Source organism: Leuciscus leuciscus (genome assembly GCF_965113295.1).
Source record: "Leuciscus leuciscus genome assembly, chromosome: 13".
NCBI classification, from domain to species: Eukaryota; Metazoa; Chordata; class Actinopteri; order Cypriniformes; family Leuciscidae; genus Leuciscus; species Leuciscus leuciscus.
Genome location: NC_138737.1, coordinates 6939708 through 6962250, shown reverse-complemented (window position 1 = coordinate 6962250; position 22543 = coordinate 6939708). Strand labels below are relative to the sequence as shown.

Sequence of the window (22543 nt, the reverse complement as noted above, 5' to 3'; positions counted from 1 at the left end):
ACCTCCAATCTAATTAAGCTCTGAGGCGGAGAAGATTAGGCACCCGGAGAGAGAGGGAGAGGGAGAGAGAGAGAGGGACTATAAATAAGACTCACAGAGCCACGGCGAGTCCTGAACGACTGCACAGCGCGTGCCCACTTTCGGCACAGCACCGTTTTCATGTCTGCGCTCTCTCTCTTTCTCTCGCTACAATTCTGCCGGCTCCTCTTCTTATGTAATCCTAATACACAACTGGCCTACATTTACACACACACACGGATCAATACCAACATATATACGTGTGTACAGATGGAGTGTATACAATATTAGCGTATGCACACACACACACACCCCTAGGAATTCCTAAGAGACTGCAGCGATCCGCAGGATAACGGTGTTCACTTTAATATTTCAACATTGCGCACTGCTGAGGAAACTTTGCAACATTTTTTATGCTTTAGTAGAGTATCTTCTACTTGCATTTGCATTCTTAGCATATGTAAGGCTTTATGCTATTTATTTATTAGTTATGACAATTATTATGCAAGTATTAAGTATTATTATATTATATAAATGATATAATTATTAATGTAAGAGTTTCTTCTACTCCAATTCCTTGTTAAAATATAAACATTTAAACTGTGGCTGTAATAGAAACTTGTTTTCATGACGGATTATATTTAACATACATTAAATAATGAAGACAACAGGTTAAGTAAAAATATAATGAATATTTATGTAATATAGTGCGTACATTTAGCGAAATGCTCCTCCTCTTCAGATTTGAAAGTCCAGACTACCTTTCATCTCAAAAGTAACAAAGCACAAAGCTTATTGCAATTATTAGGGAGTCGCGATATCAATAATGTTTAGTGAAGTTTTGTTTATGCATCTCCTGAGAACAGTACAGACTAAAAGTGAAATGAAAAGTGGAAACATGAAATAGACACCGTTCCGGCCATAACCGAAGATTCATTTTTGGACAAATATTTTGGGCTGCCGAAATGTCAGTGCATCACTACTATTTATGTCTTAAAACAATTAATGGCTTATTGCATTTAGATGGGATACAAACCCGAAACCCCTCACAAATTTATGTAAAACTATTGATTATTCCTTCTTACGCCACGACACATTTCAGGAAGAACGTTCAGCTGTGAGATTGAGCACTTCCTCGGTTACTGATTTAAGCATCTATGGAGACCAAAACAATAGTGTCTAAATGAGGAAATGGTGGAACCGCCATCTGCTCTGACCTCATCCACTTCCCAGCATCAACTTGATGATGTAAGCTTGATGTCACTCAAATCCAACAGAAATGAACTTCAACAGCTGGGCTTGTACACATAATTTGTCATGTGAGTAACACATCGTTCTGGGAATTCCAGGTAAGACAAGAAGAGATCAGGGGTCATGAACCAGGCACGCATGACATGGTCCCTGTTAGCGGTGAAAAGAAGATTAGAGGGTTTTACGGCCACTGACAATCTCCTGTCGTCTCTGTACATACTAGCACAACACCTAAGGATGATAATGACCCGCTGACACGACTAGCAGCTAATACACACACTCTTAACATGCTTGACCTGGACATGAAGATGTTAAATCAGAAGAGCGCACACATATTTGCAGTACTGCTGTATGGAGGTGTTATTGAGGCCAGTAGGGGGCGCACACCCTGTGGTCTGTGTGGGTCCTAATGCCCCAGTATAGTGACCGGGACACTATACTGTCAAAAAGCACCGTCCTTTGGATGAGACGTTAAACCGAGGTCATTAAAAATCCCAGAATGTGCTTTGGAAAAAGAGTAGGGTGCAACCCCGGTATCCTGGCCAAATGTGCCCAAATCTGTCCATCATGGCCTCCTAATCATCCTCATAGTATATACTGATTGGCTTCATCACTCAGATAAAGATTTTTTTATATTTCTGAATGTCTTCTATGCTTGCTCACAAAGGCTGCATTTATTTGATTTAAAATACAGTAAACATTAATATTGTGAAATATTATTACAATTTAAAATAAAAATTTTCTATTTGAAAATATTTTAAAATGTAATTTATTCCTATGACACAAAGCTGAATTTTCCGTATCATTACTCCAGTGTCACATGATCGTTCGTTCAGAAATCATTCTAATATGCTGATTTGCTGCTCAGGAAACATTTATTATTATTATCAATGTTGAAAACAGTTGATCTGCTTATTTTTTTTGTGGAAACCGTTGTAATTATTTTTTTAGGATACTTTGATGAATGTAATGTTCAAAAGAACAGTATTTATTTGAAATAGAAATCTTTTGTAACATTATAAATGTATTTACTGACACTTCTGATCAATTTAATGCATCCTTGCGAAATTAAAGTATTTCTTTAAAAAAAGTTACTGAACCTATATATCACATATATAATTCAATTTAATGATTTTGAAGAAAAAAAGTTATTTATACAGTAACAGATTTTTATTTTATTTTATCAATTACAATATTGTAACCTTTATATGTATGCAACTTGCACATTGTTTTTATAAGAACACTGGGCCAGATGTGAAATATCTGATTGATTTAAGGAATAATCAACAGATTAATCAATGATGATCAAATTAGTTGTTAGCTGACGCCTTACATATTACATTTACATTTGTGCATCTGGCAGACACTTTGATTTTAAAGCAACTAACACTAAACTCTATGCGTTCATTTATTCTCTAAGAATCAAACCCATAACCTTGATGTTGCTAGCACCACAGAAATGTGGTCATTTATTACAATAAGAGCAACAATGTGTAAAGCTGCTCTATGGCAAACATGATACAAGTGGTTCATTTGTATTATCACTACTGACACTAACACAGACACTAATTTAACATGTGACCAAAAAGGCCTTGACATCATTCCTATGACAAAACAATGAATCTCCAACACGGGAGACTTACTGGAGCACAGTCACTCTTTTCTCAGAACACTGGGGTGTAAAAATAGAGCGAGCGAGCGCTCACACTTCCAGAGAAAGCAGCACAGGCACAGACATCCACAAACTGATGCTCTTTGTTTGCTCCACTGGACAGGCAGTCCTCCAAAATAAAGCACTAACTGTCCCAGAGAACAACTCCAACAATGGATGGAAAAAGAAAGTCTTTGTAATCTAGTTTCTTGGAAAACCTACTCCGGGGAGTGACACTGAAAGATGCAATACAGAAATCATACAGTTTGACTTAGGGAAGAATTAATATTTATGTGAAAAGAAATACTAACAGCAGACACACCAAATGTTAAATATGGTTTGTTAGTACAAGTCGCCATGAAATCAAAATTGACAATTCTTATTTTTTACGGAATATACTGAAGTATTTACTATATATGATTTCTTCATGCAATTTCGAATAAAATTCATGTGCCCACATAATCTTTCATCAAAATAACTTCCTCTTGCAGTGACATCTCTTCTCTTCTCTTTCTTCCGCATGAGGGCAGGACTACCTGTCACTCGTGAGATCAAAGCAATAGCAAATATAATTTTATCTTGTTGGAGAAGTGGTTTCACTCAGATATGAAAGAAAAGGGAAGAAAAGGCTAACACAGCTTCCATTTCATGTTGACTTTAAGTACTAGGAAAAACACTTCCTCTTATTGATGTAGCTTTATCTTATTTTATGTACAGATATCAGCCGTTTTACTTCCATAATGTGGCGTATTTCTGTGAAACAGAAATATTCAACAAGAAAAAAAGGAAGATGGGCTTGATTTAATTGATTTTAATTGATTGGATCATCTCAGTGACTCAGTCCGTCCTTCGGATGAGACGTTAAACCGAGGTCCTGACTCTCTGTGGTCATTAAAAATCCCAGGATGTCCTTCGAAAAAGAGTAGGGGTGTAACCCCGGCATCCTGGCCAAATTTGCCCCTTGGCCTCTGTCCATCATGGCCTCCTAATCATCCCCATATACTGATTGGCTTCATCACTGTCTCCTCTCCACCAGTAAGCTGGTGTGTGGTGGGCGTTCTGGCGCAATATGGCTCCCGTCGCATCATCCAAGTGGATGCTGCACATTGGTGGTGGTTGAGGAGATTCCCCCATCTATGTAAAGCGCTTTGAGGTCTCAGAAAAAGCGCTATATAAATGTAACAAATTATTAAAATAATTTAAGAGTTGACACAAAATAATAATATTTAAAAAATGTTCCCCCCTGAAATATTACTAGAACACACACAGACACACTCACACTCTCACACACACACATATACATATACTATTTTAGTAATAAACGCAACTTTCACATGCAATTAACTAAACAGCATGCTCCTATTTCGGTGTTGTTAAGTTGAGGATATTTTCAGAAAAGTTTACTTTGTACATTCAGTTTAACAGTATTAAAGATGGCAAACGTTATCATTAAACTGAACTCTTTCCCCGTCAGCATTTTTGATCATTTTCACAAAAGTTTCGTGGCCCCCATAATATTTTGTTGTATGAATATCTGAACATGCAATATATCAAAAGAAAGAACAGAGCCTCTGCTTTATAAAAAAAAAAAAAAAAAAAAAAAAAAAAAATGTATTCTAACTTCATGCATTCTTTTTTTTAATCAACACTTTAATGTGGGCAGTTTCATAAAAAAGCAACATTTTGAGCAAAAAGCTACGTTAATTGTGTTTTTGTCATAATACATCCAGATCGGATTCAGAATGATGATCAAAACAGAGATGGAGCAGATCGAGTCCATCAACTTCACAGCTTCACAGTCCTAAAGCTTGTCCTGGGTCGACATTTTATTCAGTAACATTAGTTTTGATTTATATGCTGTCTATTGTTGATGATCACTTTATTTTACATATGCATCTGCTTATATAAGCTTAGAAGGTGTGTTATTGCGCGTTTATATGGTAGGGAGCGCTAAGCCGAAAAAAATCTGTCAATGGCGGGCAAAAAGTTAAACACATTATGTTCTTCGTCCATGCAATAAATACAAGTCCCTGAATGAGCACGGTTTTATAGGGTATTTAATTCAACTGCTCAATGTTCATGGAATGACGGTTACAATTTGGGTTACGGTTAGGCTAACATTTAAAATCTTTAAATTCTATTAAAGGTAAAGCTTCATATTACGAGTTGACTGCTTTCTTTGACCCCCCGCAACATCTTGTTTTGATGTCCTTCAGAACCCCCGAACTCCCCGGTAATTCGCACCCTGGTCAAAACCCATGTACAGTACACTATGTTAGTTGCCTAGCAGTTAGCAAGAAATCTGCAGACACATTGAGCTTTGGTGCACATGTAGATGATATAAGGTCGAAACCCAAGTGTCTCGAATCAATTTAATCTGGTGTCTATTAAAAATGTATATAAAAAAAAAGTATCAGAGACACAAAACTGAATGTGCCGTTAGAAATTTCTCCTGTTTGGCAAACTTCCCTTCCCATCCTTCAACCACACACCCTCTCTGCAAAACTCTGCACTCGAAAGACATTTCAGACAACCTTATGTCAGCAAGACTAAATGAGCAAAAGGATTGACAGGCAGAGGGTGACTATAGAGTCTAAAGGCCTTGATATACCTCAAGTGAAATTGATGTGAAGTCGTAATTTAAATTTTTGGGTGAACTATTCCTTTAAGACAGCAATTTCAGTGATATTATGGTAAAAAAAACAGCACCTTTAAATGCAGATAATCATTGTGTGATGTAAATGGTTAATGGTGTAAAAGAAGACCTTCCAATTTCTACAGTGCAATTCAGCATAAATACATTTTAGACACCACACACACACACACCTCTCTCTGCATGTACCATGACTTCTAACAAGCTCAGAGAAATAACCTGCGTTCCTCAGTGAATTCAGAGCGCTTCGGCTAGAGCGGTGAGCGGACTATTAGCACATGATTAAGAGTCTCCTTGAAATTCACTGTCACTTTCCATATGGTTCCTCTTGTAATAAAACATTCCCCCCTTCCTGCACATGTTTCCTTAAATAAAAGACAATTTCTATTTTAGAACCTAACAGCCCATAATGAATTAACTTTACAATTAATGCTTAAAACAGTTATGGCACAGTGTGATAAATGTAACAGCATTAATCTAGAGGAAAATACCAGCTAGTTTAAAATGTATACACTACCATTTAAAAGTTTGGAATCTCTAAGATTTTAATTTATTTAATTTTTTTAATATAATTTTATTTAGCAAGGACGCATTAAACTTATCAAAAGTGACAGTAAAGACATTTATAATATAGCAAAAGATTTCTTTATTCAGATAAATGCTGTTATTTTGAACTTTCAATTCTATTAAAAAATCCTGGGGGGAAAAAATCACTTTTTCATTAAAATATTAAGCAGCACAACTGTTTTCAGCATTGATAATAGAAATAATTAGAAATAAAGCAAAATCATCATATTATAATGATTTCTGAAGGATTGTGTGAGTAATGATGCTGAAAATTCAGCTTTGATCACAGGAATACGGTTTAAAATTTCCTGAAATTATTCAATAATTCAATAAATCAACAATAATTTGATTTACTTTTATAATGCATGTTCATGAACTTAGTGTGAATGATTTATATATGCACATTATTGAAAATGTTTTTACTTGCTCTGCTTCTGAAACAACTCAGTCAGCTGATATCATATGATCCAACTTTATATGCACTATATGTCCTTTCTTTATTTCTTCACATTTACTGTTTATAAAATACCAAAAGCCTTCCAAAAAACTGTAAAAAAAAAGAAAAGAAGAAGCACATTAAATATATTGCAAGTGAGCAATATAATAAATACAAAAACTGAACTCAACATGCAACTCCAAACACGATTAAGGATTGGATCAGTTGACATAAAGTGAATCAGCACTGTTCTCAGAAACTAACATTAAATCTATGCGCCTCTCCGCCATGTTCATGTCTTATTAAAAGTTGTCTCTAACCACTCTAAAATATTCAACAGTTCTGTTCTGCTCAAGCGCAAAAGTCAGAAAGTATGGAAAATGTGTCAGCGTTTTACTAACATCATCAGAGTAAAGCTTAAAAAATGTATTAAAAAACAGGCCTAATACTTCGGCATGTTCTTAAGAGACACTTCAGAAAGTCCAGATCCACAGTGACACTTCTATTAGACAATGCATCAAGATCAAAGCACAGAAAAACAAGCACATTACCCAAGTCCACATCCACTTCCCGCGTCCTAAATCAGATGACCCTGTTCTGTTCCGACTCGTTTAAAGCGCCGTTTCATCTTCAAAGAGAAACAAATCGAGCCGTTTCACTGAGCAGCCGGCACATTTTCCTCCATCACCAAACTAGTGAGCAGAGCTAAACCATGCCCGAACGTTTACCATCCGGTTATGAGGCTTTAACAGCAACAGTGTCCACTACATCTAACTGATGATCGTAAAGAGGGTCGGCGTGCATCTCAGATGGGGATCCGGTGTTTTCCGTAGTAGGGCAGGAGACGGCTGGCACATTTAATCCAAAGCTTTTTTTGGATGTGTGGATGAACCAGGCTCATCTGTATATCACACTGAATTTCTTCAAGCAGCAGGAAGGGCTGAAGTTGAGGGGTGTCAGTCATATAAACACGTCCAAACGGCTACAGGAGACGAGACAAATTCTTCTAGCGCCACTCCTTCCTCTAATAATACAACAGCTACCGATGCCATCCCAGCTTTCCTGTCATTACCGAAGGGATGACACCTCACTTAGCCGAATCCACTCCTGCTATGTGAAGTAAACGATACCATGAACAGGATTCTGGCATTGGATGTTGAAACGTTATACACACACACACACACACACACACACACACACTTAGCATCTCAGAATAGCAACTCCACTATACCCGATAATTGCCTACTATGCAGTCGGAAGCATGTTAAATAGAGAGATGGACGGTCATTGGAAAGAAAAAAAAGAGCATGCAAACTGGATAAATCTGGATAAAACTGAAACATTTTTAGGGCCCTATTTTTTAGGGCCAATAGGTCATCTGTCTAGATTTTTCTCGATTTATGATTTAATACAAATCTATTATCAATAACAGTGGTAATCAAAGGAAGTCCTAAAACATTAACAATTTTATTAGTCTTTTAAAATGAACTTTTAACAATTCCTATTATTATTACTGTCACAGTTTTATTTTGACGGGTTGTCATGAAGACCTTTGGGTTTACGTGTATATGATATGCCGATATTTTTTTCCACAATAAACGGTGGAATGGTTGTGAAGATAAAGTATAATTTGATAAAATATTTTTGTATACAAATCTTAATGTCCTCATATAGACCTTATGTAGCCCCGCCCCTTTTCAGCGCCGCGCTCGTTGTCTTTTGACTTCCGGTCTGTATTTTCACAGCGATTTTGCGTGTTTATAAATGAACGGCTCGTTTTAAAATCTTCCCGGTCGACTGACATTTGTTAAGACATCTACTTTAAACATTACAATCCTCATGATAACTTTCGTCAACTTTACATTAGTCAGGGATCACTGGTGATCCTGGATTATTTTAGTTCAAAATATGTTTGAGCTTATATATCTCAATATTAATAACAGTCTGGTTAATTTTGAGTCTTGAACTATAAACTCTCAAGGGTTGGCTTTCTAAATGTATGTGTGTTATGTTTCTATTCAGAATTACTTATGAGCAGTAACCTTTTTATTTTGGGCATTTCATGTACTGTATGCAGCACTTGCCAAAATTGGGGGTGATGAGGAAGGGGTTAAGTAAATCCACTTCAAAAGCTAATTACTCCTGGACAGCAGCGCCATAGAAATATAAAGAGCGCCCGCAAAAACGGAAGTTAAAAGACAATATTCTAAAGATGGCGGCGCCCTCGTTTCTCTGGCGCATAAGGTCTATAGCGAAACGGCAGATGCTGAAAACACCATGAGAGTCACGAGTGCTTGAATATGTTGTAGATTAAACTATTCGCAGAACATGCAGACTTCATATTCTTTTTGCACTTCTCACACACTCGTCCATATCCCGGTTTGAATAAGTGTACAGCAGTGCTTTTGATTTATTCACTTTTGATGATATTCCGCATTATACAGTAAAATCCATTTTTATGACTGGATTCCACAATTCTGTCCACTTTTTACGCACTGCGGAAATCATAACGCCCTAGTAAAATGTAAGTCAGAACTCTTCCTGGCTGTTTTTCAGTCATGTCCTCATGTAGCTCATCTGCATCCAGGCTAAAGCTTTTAAGCAGAAGTGTTACAGTGAAGACTGGAAACTGGGCCGAACGCCTATCACGAGTGTGTTTGTTATCTCTGGTTGCTATCCTCACGCTGTGTCCTGCAGGCTGGATGTATGAATGTGAAAAGCCAAAACTGAAATTTAGAAAGTTTAAAAGTGTCTCATGTAATACCTTACAGGGTGCAGATGTGCTTGTACATCCAATAATCAGTCTGAGGTTCATTTTGAGGTCAACGGGTTCTGATTTCTGCGCATCATAACAGTGTGTGTCAATCGCTGTTTGGCGAGTTTGACAATATTACACTTATCAACAATGACATTCACAACTGCAGAGTTTGTTCTATGTGGCTGCCAATTTATTTAGACCAGTGTTTCTCAACTGGAGGGTCGCGGAGTGCGTAGTCAAAGAAACAACAAAAAACATAATTTTAAATCTGGAATCAATCTTAAACAAGAGGCATCAGCACATGAGTGATGAACTTGATGGAAACAGAGATGGACAGAAGGCATGAAGCTGATGGAGTGCTTTAAAGGGATACTCCACTTTAAAATTAAAATTCTGTCATCATATACTCACCCTCATGTTGTTTCAAACCTGTATGAATTTCTTTCTTCTGCTGAACAGAAAGGAAGATATTTAGAAGAATGTCAGTAACCAGACAGTTTCTGGTCTCATTGACTTCCATAGTAGGAAAAAAATATACTATGGAAGTCAATGAGACCAGAAACTGTCTGGTTACTGATATTCTTCTAAATATCTTCCTTTCTGTTCAGCAGAAGAAAGAAATTCATAAAGGATTGAAACAACATGAGGGTGAGTATATGATGACAGAATTTTCATTTTAAAGTGGAGTATCCCTTTAAGGGCAAGTCAGGGTTACGGTGAAAACTACTGGTGACAAAAACGCAGCACCCTTGCATACCAAATATCCAAAACCCACAAACATCACAACCATTCTGATACTGAAGAACACGCTGTTAGGAGATCTGAGGGTCACAGTGTCGTCTTCTGCCTTATATAGAGCATTCCTGCTGTGCAATCTGACGCTACTCAGTAAAATTTTCAAAAGAAAAATGTCTGGACAAGTGCGGAGCGCGGCGCCAGTTATTCTGCCACAGTGATTTTGGAATGAGGCGGCGTCTAATCCCGGATAGCGGCATGTTTCCCAGCGTGAGATTGAAGGGTTCATTAATGTAAACCGTAACCTTATTATGGTGGGTTTTACATTGATGCATCATTCATGGAGCCTTTTCAAAAATAACTCAAAGCACTGAGAAAGAGGTCATGCTTAAACTATAAAAAATGATGGTAAAACAATAGTTGTCTAACAATGACGTGCAGATAAAGACAGAGTTAGTCAAAAGAGGATGTGCAATGCAGGTCATTAGGAGGCCACGCTTGACGCACACCCAAACATCTATTCAAAGAGACAAACTCCCAGGCATGTGTTCCGCACAGACTAATTTTACCCACTTCCCTTTTGACCCGACCCTACATTCCACAACCATGCGCATGTCAAACTCTTCTTTATCATAAATTAAAGGCCTCGACTACAGAAAAGTAATTTTTCAGATGTTTTCATGTACATCCTGTTTGGTCGCAATTAAATTCCTCAAGCACAGTCATCAGATTGTATCACGGGCTGTGTTATTACTGTGTATAAGCGAATCAAAACACTTGCTCGCAACATGATAATGGAACAATGCACCGGGACTTTATCTTTGTATTTGCAAAGTTTTCCGCACATTCCAACGTACCAACACATTCACTAATGCCAAAAGCTTCTGTTCAAAATATTTTTAAAAATAAAATTAAAATAAAAACAGAAAACGCAAATAAACGAAGGCAGTGCTGAGTGAGAAAGAGATCATGTGCTCATTAAAATATTTACTGTTATGGTTCTCTGTGTTTGCTAAACAGATCCATGCAATCTTGTTATACAATCAGCTCAAAGTAAAGCAAGCAAAGAAACCCCAAACAAACCATCAAAAAATGAACATTAAGCACAAACATCAATGCGTTATCCCAGCAAAATAAAGTTCTAAATGAACAATGGCACCTGTTATTAATTATATTAATATTTAAAAGAAACTAATAATTATATTAAACATTCAACTAAAATAAAGGAGTAAAGAGCAGGATATACGACTTTTTCTAGAGACAGACAGACAGACAGACAGATAGACAGATAGACAGATAGATAGACAGACAGATAGATAGATAGACAGATAGATAGACAGACAGACAGACAGATAGACAGATAGATAGACAGACAGATAGACAGACAGATAGATAGATAGACAGATAGATAGACAGACAGGCAGACAGACAGACAGACAAAAACAACACTTAATTTCCCAGAATGCATTACCTGTGTTGTTCTTCCTATGGGGTGTGGCAAATTTAGGGGCTGTTTACACAACACCATTTTCAACTAAAAATGGAAGACTTTTTATGCGTTTTGGCTGTTCAAATACAACAACAGCGTTTTGGTGGTTGTTTGCAAAGTGCAAGTTTTTGAAAACGACACCCTTATCATAATGTCGTAAACTACAAAAACGCAAATCGGTGAAAACGTGACGTCATGCACATTAGGCTATACATGTTTAGACTAAAGGCTTCTATTAAAAATGTAATTTGTGTCTATAGGCATGTGCGTTCATCTCGAGTGCTCTGTAGTAAAATAATGCGTATGTGCGCAGTCTTTCTTTACAAAGTGACATCACCAACTACTTGTCTGGCATGCATAATACAGCGTTATTAGTCGTTTTCACGGATCAGTGTGAACGGGGATCGTTTTGATAACGTTGTCATCTGTACAAAGAAAAAGCTTTTCCGTTTTTAGCACATCGTTGTCGTGCAAACATTTCCTTAATTTAAATTCACACACATGAATTAAAAAGGGAGCCAATTCCTCAATTCTAAACTTAGATCAACCCTGCCACTAAAGTATTTACATGGTAATCCAAGCATACAATGTAATAGAAATGTTGTAATCAATGTAAAACCTTACAAATTCACAATAAAAGGCTGTATATAAACTTGCGGATACGTTTAGTCATCTAGATTCAGTTTTTTGCTCTAGTTCTTCTTTGTATAAACTAGTTTTGCTTCACTTGATTCAGTAACTGAAGTCACACACCATCCCCTCAGTTTGAATGCCTGCACCTAATGTAGCTTAGCACATGCTTACTTTCAGGTCAAAAGTCCAGCTATGAAAAAGCTAACACAGCAGGACAAGCATGAGCTCCGATCAGCCGGTGTATGGTTTTCCCTTAGGTATCAGGTGCACACCTATAGCCATTACAGGCCCTGCAGAGGTTACCTGATGCAGAAACCTAACAGCCATCCTGCGCTGCGATTCTCAGGTCGAGCGGTTCAACAGATCTGTGATCGTCAACTATCCACATTCCTTTGCTTTGCTGAGAAATCCCATTAAAACAAAACAAACAAATGATGAAAGATAAGAAGGTAGCAGATTTCACCTGTATACTTCCCACAATGCTTTGCATAGCAAAAAAAAACAAAAAAAAACAGAACTGCCCTAAGGAACATATAAGGGCACAAGGCTCTGCCCACACAGCAGGGTTTCAGCCAATCAGGGCAGAGCTCTGTGACGACGTGCTGAAAGGTAATTTGATGAACACAGGAGACTCTCTTACTAGCAGCAGACAACACAAACCTGCCGCTTACGAAATGAGCACTCCCTGTTTTCCATGAGGGATACCAAGATGTTTCAGAATGATTGAGTAGCGCTACACTGGGAATTCGAGAGCAGTGACTAAATAAAAGAAACCTCAAAACCAAAGTGTGGAATGTCGACAGACCGCTGGCCAGCGGGTAAGAAGGTGTGGTAGGGGACAGGAGTGTCATTTTTTTTTTAAGGACAATGGATTCTTATTGACATTTCAAGCCTTGTAGTGTTATTCTGGTAAAAGAAGAGGTTGTTTTCTCACAGCTAATGTGCTGACTGATCACAACACTGAGAAAGGGCAGTATTTGAGCTCAGGGTGTAGGAATATATGAGCACCAAAGCAATTTCCAGATAATGTGAGTTCAGGGGCAATAGGGATGTCACAAAGTACCAGCATTTTAATAAAATAAAAAAGTACAGATTTAGAATAAAATAGAATAAAGTGGGCGAAAACTGTTTATCTGAAATAATAGATGCAAGTCTAAGATGCAAGAATTTCTTCAAAAGAAGAAAAAGCCTTTAGTCCAGATTTATTTAAATCCTATGCAAACTTTAAAGAGGACACATTATGGACACAAAATCTAGTATTCAAAGATAAAAAAAAAAAGATAAAACATAATTAGTATTTATATTTAACTTTTTGACAGTGGCATTAAGAATTGTGAAATTTCACTACGAAAAACAAAATGTTGAGAAAAAAACAAATCACACTGTTATGAAAAACAAAGTACAGTAGCACATGGTATATAGATAACATCAGATGATATTATCATGGCATTTTTATATATATCACGGTACTGTACTATAGTATTTTAATGGTACTGAAACCAATTCTAATTAATTCAAAACTAATTCTACTGGTCCGCGTAGAATCGACGCTTTGTTCGATTTTTGGAGAGGTGCACGTCAGGGTACGCGCGATACACACAGCCTACGACGTAGAAGTATAAATTGGGCTTAACTAAAGCTGTGTACATTGTAGTTTATAACTTTTAGAAGGTAGTGCTTAGAAATGGAGACAAAGCTCCTGGGTAACGACCTTAAACTAAACATGCAAATGAAGTATCCAGGTATAGGAACCCGCCCAAGACTCTTGAGTGTTACCACTCCTAATCCAATCAGCATAACTAGCTATTCAAAGAATGGGACAGGGGTTCCAAGAACCATTAAAGACAAAAGGTGAAAGTGTCAGTAATCTGGGTCATTTGATTTACAATAAAGAGAAAAGGACTGGTAGGAACCAACCTCAAGAACCAATGAGGTTCATTCTCGTGTTACGCAGCACGTTTGGGCTTCCACAAGAACCAATGAGGTTTGTTCTCATGCGTCAAGTAGGTTCAGTTGAGCTTCTGTATATGTTCGCAGATCAATGTTTATATGTGAATAAAAGCCTAAATTAAATCTGTTCATCATGTGATTGAGTCTCTTCAGACAATTTGGACTAAAGTCAAAGTGGTCAAAGTGTCTGTTGTAAATTTCCATAAAACGTTTATGAAATTTGTAAGTGAGCACATCCCTACTTCTCACTGGATCTTACAGTGCTGTTTATTGGTCGCGTGATGGAGACAGTAAGCGAGTTGTGCATTCGCTCTAAGCTCACGGCACACGGCGGTGTCTTCTGAGCCGAGCTGATATGGTTCCTGTGGCCCGGTTCAAATGAGTAGCTCTATTGTTTCTCCTTTTGGTGCGTTTGCCTTTAATGTTTCTCATATGCATCAGAAATGGCAGCTCTTATCAGTTAGGCAAATAGGAATTGGCACCAGTGTGATGGTCTGCAAAACACATGCGCACCATTATTTGCATAGTGCATAAACATTATATCAAACATTTTTCAAACTCTTGTTATAATTTTATCAAATTGCAATAATCCTTTTTATCGTTCTATCACTTCATATGCATACATCCAAAAGGCCATGACAATAATGTAGCGCTTTTGGTCCTGTGGCGTATTATTAAATGACTAAATAATACACCCAATGTTTGAAGTAACACCCTGTACACACATAGTGTAAGAGCACCAGGAAGTAGATCAACTAAATGTTTCTTCCCACACAAGTGGAAAAATAGATCTTGAATCATCTTTATATTATTTCCATCACATATAAGTAGGCTTAATAGATTTCCAGTACTCAGTACCCCGCCTTCCTCCTCTTCCTCTGAGGGTCTCTCAAGCATGAGGGCTTCATTGTTTCAGAGAACATTTATGAAGAAACAATGATCGGCTTTCACTGCCGGTGTCTCAGTGCACTAGTGTAAACAACTCATTCATTCGTCCATCATCCCACGTTCTCCACCTCCTCGCTCCAGTCCTCCCCTCTTCTGCTGTCTGTCTGAGGTCACATCTCTGACACTCTAATTGCTCAATAATTGGATTTGTGCAAGTGTTTGTAATTCCTAAAGCATTAGCATTTTTTCAAAGATAATTACAGGGGATCTAGTAGGTTTAATTGAGGATGAAAATACTTTTAAAGGGATAGTTCACCCAAAGGTAAAAAAAAAAAAAATTGTCATTACTGTCTCACCCTCAAGTTGTTCCAAACCTGTATGAGTTTCTTTCTTCTGTTGAACACAAAAGAAGATATTCTGAAGAATGTTGGTAACCAGACAGTTGATGGTAGCCATTGACTTCCATAGTAGGAAAAATAATAATACTATGGCTATGGTTCTCAAGCCACTTCTGGGTTGTCTTTGCAATTTGGGCAGGAGTACTGTCTTGTTGTAAAAAAAAAAAACAATTCCTCTATAGATAACTTTTTAATTGTGGGAAACAAACCATTCTCCAAACTTCTGTACTACAAACAAAGCATTAAATGACTTTTTCAAATGCTGTCTGCTGTGCTGTCAAGCTTTAATTAACGCTGTCACATAACAAATATGCTTCACATGTAAAATTAAATAGGAATTTACATCATTCTTGTCTCTGAACAACCAGCTGGACGCCAACCAATCCGGCTTCAAGAAAGGACACTCAACTGAGACTGCATTACTGTCGGTCACAGAAGCCCTACGGATCGCAAAAGCTGCTTCCAAATCCTCAGTTCTCATTCTTCTGGACCTGTCCGCTGCCTTCGACACTGTGAATCATCAGATCCTTATGTCCAGCCTCTCAGCACTGGACATCACAGGAACCTCGCTCCACTGGTTTGAGTCCTATCTCACAGGTAGGTCCTTCAGGGTTGCATGGAGAGGCGAGGCATCCAGAGAACATCATCTGACCACAGGGGTTCCTCAGGGTTCAGTTCTTGGTCCCCTCCTCTTCTCCATCTACACCACATCACTGGGACACATCATACAGGCACATGGTTTCTCCTACCACTGCTATGCTGATGACACACAGCTCTTCCTCTCATTTCAACCAGATGATCCCACAGTAGCTGCACGGATCTCAAGCTGTCTGGCGGACATCTCGACATGGATGAAGGAACATCACCTGCAGCTCAACCTGGCGAAGACTGAGCTTCTCGTCCTCCCTGCCAATCCGTCTCTGCAACACGACTTCACTGTCCAGCTAGACTCATCATCAATCACCCCATCAAGGTCGGTCAGAAATCTTGGAGTAACAGTTGATGACCAGCTGACCTTCACAGATCACATTTCAAAGACAGCTCGATCATGCAGGTTTGCACTGCACAACATTAGGAAGATCAGGCCTTTCCTAACTGAGCATGCAACACAACTTCTCGTCCAGGCCCTGGTCATTACTAGGCTTGACTACTGCAATGCTCTTCTGGCTGGACTGCCATCATGTGCAACTAAACCTCTACAAATGATTCAGAACGCCGCAGCCCGTCTTGTCTTCAACGAGCCCAAGAGGGCCCACGTCACTCCTTTGTTCATCTCACTGCACTGGCTACCTCTCTCTGCTCGCATCAAGTTCAAGGCACTGACGCTTGCTTACAGATCTGTCACAGGCTCAGCTCCGTCCTACTTTCACTCACTCCTACAAGTCTACATCCCGACCAGAAGCCTTCGATCGGTCAACGAGCGACGTCTCGTGGTCCCATCACAGAGAGCCAAAAAATCACTTTCCAGAACATTCTCATTCACAGTTCCATGCTGGTGGAATGATCTCCCCACCGGCATCCGGAATGCAGAATCCTTAACAACATTCAAAAAAGAGCTGAAAACTCTTCTCTTCCGTGAGCACTTTACCTCATAAAAAAAAAAAAAAATTTTTTTTTATATATATTCCTGTAAATTCTCGTTTATCGGGCTTATGCTACTCTGAATAATGCCTGAACTTCGTATTTTGAGCACTTCTTGCGTTGTTTTTTGCCTCTTCACGATGACTTGCTTAATTTAGTCCCAATTTGTAAGTCGCTTTGGACAAAAGCGTCTGCTAAATGACTAAATGTAAATGTAAATAAATTGCTAATTACAACATTGAAATAAAAATGTAAAGCCTGTACATTGCTGATCATGGTTTCAAATATCCATATATCTGCCCTTTCCAACAAACACAAGAACAAACAATAATCTCAGACTTAATCCAGATATTTTATTTAATCAAACCAAATTAGCCAGAGATCAGTTATCACAATGAGAAGATCCAGCATCTGTCAAATCATCTCAGATGTATTACGCGTGTGTGAGAAGTGAGAACTGAACTGAGTTAATTTTGCCACATATACTTCGTAAAAGGGCATAATAGGACCACTTTAAGTGAATGTAAGCAGTTGAGAAAGAAAACGCACAAGTATTTTGGATCAGTGGATCCGGTCTTTAAGTGAAAGCAGCCTAATAAACCTGCAGCCATAACTTGTAACTTTAATAAGAATAATATGTTATAATAATATGTTAAATTAACACAGTGAAGACTTTTTTATATATATATAAATATGATTACTTTATACTATGTAGTATTTCTTAATTCTAGTGCTTGAAGTTTTTCAGGTAGGTCTATTTAATTTGTGCCTTTGTTCTATTGTAGTTTGTCTTCCTATATGCTTGTAATCAGTTATTTTTTGTCTTTTTCTGTTTACTTGTTTTCAGTAAGCTTGAGAGATATGTTTTATACTTAGGCTAGTAGTTTTTGTGGTATTGAAAATGGTGGCAACAAGAATTATGGTAATTTCAATGGTATCAAACATTTAGATGTCACAAAAACCTTATTTAAAGCAAAAGTAACTATATTGTGATATATCGTTATTGTGAAATAAAATAACTTATATCGTGATACAAGATTTTGGTCATATGATATCGCCCACTCCTAACTATAACATTGTGTTCAAAAACAACTAGGCAACATGCCGGCGTCCCTCTGTTGAGTAATCTCCACGAGTATCCGCTAATGAAACATATTCTCAGGGGAAATCAAAATAAGTGTTCTAAACAACAAATTTGCCCTCCAGCTAAAAGAAGCATCTTTTTATGACTAAGTAATTGCAGAAAGCTGAAACAAACTGATGCATATCTGCTTCAAATCAACACTATCGTAAATTCAATCAAACCATAAATTAAAATAACACCCCAAACTGATGAAACCCTTAAGGGGAGGGAAAACTTTCATCCACAAGGTTATGAAACTTAAATTAGAGGCAGCAGGACCTGGAATTACAAAATGTTCATTGCATCCACAACACATGACTCATGTCAAATATGATAGAGCAGGACAGAGATGCACTTCCCAGAAATCTCTGTCATCAACTGGCGATTAGGCCAACGTCTGGAGAGCCTTAGGGATCTAATGAGTTTTCTCTGTGCACAGGGTCAGCAATCTTTAGGGTGTGGTACTGTTCAAAAAGAAAAGCAATGCACCACAGGAAGCAAACTGCAAACTGCCCTCATCCTGTGCATTCCCAGATCAGCTCAATCTTATTCCTTAAGGCCAGGGAGGAAATAACAACTTCTGGAAAATCTGAAGATTCCGTCTAACAAGTCAATCTGAAACAAAACAAGTAGGTATTTTTCGTTTAAACTAAATTTTGATGAGAATACAGGAAACCACAATACATGAGAACTGATCTTCACATCACTTTGTGTGTCCTACTGAGATCAACCGATCACACAGCTTGCATGAACTGATAAATGTGCATGTATACAGGATGTGCACCCTGGTGGGGTGGAGCAAAGGCCCAGAATATCCAGCACAGGGGTTCAAACTCATCCATGTAATTAAGAGACATTTTCCAGCCACAAACTACAAAGAAAAAAATTAACTATTTTAGGCTAAAATCTAAAAAAAAAATAGGGTAGGGCCTCGCCTAGCAGCTCTTATCTGCATAAACCAAACAAGGTTTATTTTATTACAGAGAAACAATTGATACAATTGCTGTTTGCCACACACTCCTTTTAAGTAAGGTGGCAATTTGGGAGTCAAAACAGATTATTAACACATGCTAGCAGTTTAATTAGTTCAAACCTTTTAAGTGAATGTGAGAGACAGGTGGAAGCATTGTTGAGTCCAACCACTATGGCAGCGCAGCCTGTGCAGGAGGAATGTAAACCGAGCGCCCTTGTGCCTGGCACTAAGCGTTTGCAATAAACCAGCTGTGATAAGACACGCAATGGCGTGCAGAGACGCAACATAGCCTGAAATCCTCTTTCCGAACATTGCAACTACTTTCCGTGTTGTTTTTGTCCTCGTTATATACGTGCACATCTATTATCAGAGGAAATTATGCCCTAATATGAATACACAAACAGAGATTCCTAATTAAAAGGTATGATTGGAGTGGAAAACCGAAGCCAAGCGACCTCGTGGGAGATTAAAGGCAACTGGCCAGAATTAAAAGCCTTCCCATGGATTAGGCCGGATTCGAATATGGCGATCCACGTGTTTGGTCAGGGGGGCTCCATAGTGTGAACCACCACTAGATGTGCCTGATTAGACTTGACAGTAAAATGCAAAAAATAATACAATATGGAATTATAATAGTAAAAGACATATCTAAACTGTTAGTGGAGATTCAGTTATCATTTACTCTACCTCATGTTATTCCAAACCTGTATGACTTTCTCTTTTTTTCAGGAATGACAGTGTTCATAGTGACCATGGCTGTTTAGCTCCAAAAACAGACCAAAAACACCATCAAAAAATTATGAAAGTGGTTCATATTAGTCATGCACTGTATTCTGAGTATTAGAAGTCATGATTTAGTGACAAACAGGCAGAAATGTAAAAGGGTATTTTACAGCTGGCAAAATTGGCTTTCAATAAAACTTGGCTGCTTATACAATAGAAAGGCAAAACAATTTTTTTAATCGGATCTACCTGACTAGAGAAAACAGAGAAAAAAGGCTGTTGTCTTCCCTTTTGACAGATAGGTAGGAAAACACCCATAATGCACTGGGAATGTTGCCATCCAAGGCCCCTCACACAGTCTGCTATGGATACACTTGACCAAATACCATCTTGCTTTAATAGGAAATACTTCTTAGCAAACTTTTAGTCATGATGGTGTCGACTTGTATTGTTCTCTGGAGCAAGAATTCAAAGAGTAAATGTTCAGCGGGAGTGTTCCTTTCAGTTTCCAGGGAAGGATCCAACACATTGTAAGCTGTGGCTAAAGACTGCAAAGGAACGTAAATACTGAGAGAACCCCCCGACGGAAATTCTGAAAAACTCCTAGTATGTAGTTAACACTTCAAAGTGGATGACTAAGAACACATTGTTTTAGGCCAAACGGAGGGGAAAAACTGAAAGAAATTGTCGTTCTGTGTTTTGTATTCCACTAAAAAAAAACAGCATACACATTTGGAGCAACATGAGGGTGGGTGAATAATGATGACAGAATTTTCATTTTTAGAATAATTCACATCACATGCATAAGAATATTAATATTGCATCTGTACAGATATGGCAAACAAATGAGTCTTCAAACTTTAATTAAGCTAACTGAACTTGAATGCACTGAATGTTGCTCACAGAAGTAGTGAAGACTTTAAATCAGTTCTGTGAGTGTGAGTATAAGAAGATTGGCTCTTGAGAAGCCATAAGTCTGGGTGTGATTATAACAGCTCTTCTCATCCTAACATCAGAATCAGGCCTCTTCAATCCTGAATAATGAGGTCTGATAATCTGTAGCCCAAGCTGCTCTCCCGCTGGGCCAAACCAGACAGAAAACACAGAGCCAAATGAGGAGGCCACGGCGGGGTGAACGCAACACCTCCACACTGAGGCGACAACATCAACAGTCCGTTTGGATGAGGCAACAAGAGGCAACATAGGTTGAGTTGTAAAATATAGTGAGCTGCCCCTGCCTACTAGACTGCATTTTTGTGCATCATCACCTTGGCTGATTCGGAACTTGCCTATGGGTGCCCCAAAATGTATTCTATGCAGGCAGATCACTGTAGGTAATGACACAGCCATAGTTACACTCAAATCGAGTCAAGGTGACCTGGTCCCAGCAGCTCCAGGAATAGTTTCTGCATCACTAACAGTTTAATGAAGTTATATTCTGATGTAATAGTAGTTGAGCTGATATGAAATCCTAAATACTAGAGCTGATGCAAAGAGTGAGTTACTGGACAGAGTTCACTGCCAGGCAAAAGTTTGGACAGACTTGATGGAATGACAAAGTTAGATATTAAAAACTTTTTTATGCAAATGTTTGAAAGAAATTAGTTTTGTAAATATAAACATTTAAACATTTTTTAAATCAAATGGGTATTTTTTATTTATTTTTTGGCTGGGCGATACATGTGACTGAGATAACTCTGCGTGTAATGTTTTTATGCTTATGTCAACAATCTATCCGAAGTCCTCACAAGAGACCAAACGACAAAGTGTCAAACTTCAGTCTTGACTTTTCAGGCCAAACACGTCAACACTTTCCGAAGCTCGAATCCAAAACGAAAGCACTACAACAATTCCCTGTTTTGTTTTTATGAAATGGTATTTAGACGTGGGCGTATGTAAACGACAAGCAAACAGCTAAATATAATTTCTGACCATTAGAATGATATATAGACGACTGTAAAAGGACATTCTTTTGGATAAAGTTGACAGGAGCGTGCTGATACTGTAGCGTCCACCCTGAGGAAAACTCAACAGGTGAAGTTCGCAGTACAGCATTCCATTGGCTGAAACCAATCTCCGTGAAACCACCTTATCATCAAAAACAAAATTAAAATACACTATCTAAGATCAAAACTTCTTATGTTTTAAACGCTTGTGGTTTTTTCCCGAGTAAACAAAACTATTTCTGAAAAACCATACATGACATTCCTCCAGCAGCGATTGGCTACTTACAACATTCTCGCTTTTATTCGGAAAAGCAACTCTTCCTCCACCTTTCACGGGCATCCTGATTTCTCTGCGTTCAAAAAAGTACTTCGGCGCTGGAAAAAAAAAGGCGATTATTTCAGATTTGTTGTTGTCGTCAGCCTCTTGGATTCAGCATGGCTTTGAGCATGAGATCCTTACGAAATCGTTACTGGTGGATCAGCGTCTGAGTACGCGAAGGCAGACCCTGGGAAACATTTTTGCTCCGAGCGACTTTCAACCCAAGCCAACCTACTTCACGATTGTACCAACTACGGAAAAGGGGTGTGATGTGCTGGTGCGCAGCTTGTGTATAAGACCCGCGTTGTAATATTAAATACGTATATAATATAAACTAAAGGCTTACATTTATTTTAAAAAATAATTATTTTTATTCTGTTATCTTCATTTAATCCTTCCTTTTTGCGCTTCTTAATTAAGCACCGTTCCCCGTTTATCAAATGGTCGCGCC

General features: G+C 38.2%; 1 protein-coding gene and 1 long non-coding RNA gene across 6 annotated transcripts in view; one reads left to right on the top strand and one right to left on the bottom strand.

Moving 5' to 3' along the window:
- The window catches only part of tjp2b (tight junction protein 2b (zona occludens 2)), a 71933-nt gene extending 49600 nt beyond the window's left edge, over nt 1-22333 (bottom strand). For 2 of the 5 annotated variants that reach the window (XM_082189131.1, XM_082189132.1), the window contains exon 1: nt 20077-20297. In XM_082189131.1, coding sequence (XP_082045257.1) covers nt 20077-20145 — 69 coding nt within the window. In that variant the 5' untranslated portion in view covers nt 20146-20297. Of the gene's footprint in view, nt 1-12494; nt 13334-20076; nt 20298-22059 lie in introns of those variants that run through there. The other 3 variants (XM_082189134.1, XM_082189133.1, XM_082189135.1) reach the window with 3 other exon arrangements.
- LOC309513393 lies at nt 3763-10966 on the top strand. The gene is made up of 2 exons (XR_014211437.1): nt 3763-8456; nt 8727-10966. It is a non-coding gene; the product is annotated as an uncharacterized lncRNA (long non-coding RNA).
- Nucleotides 22334-22543: the final 210 nt, after the last annotated feature.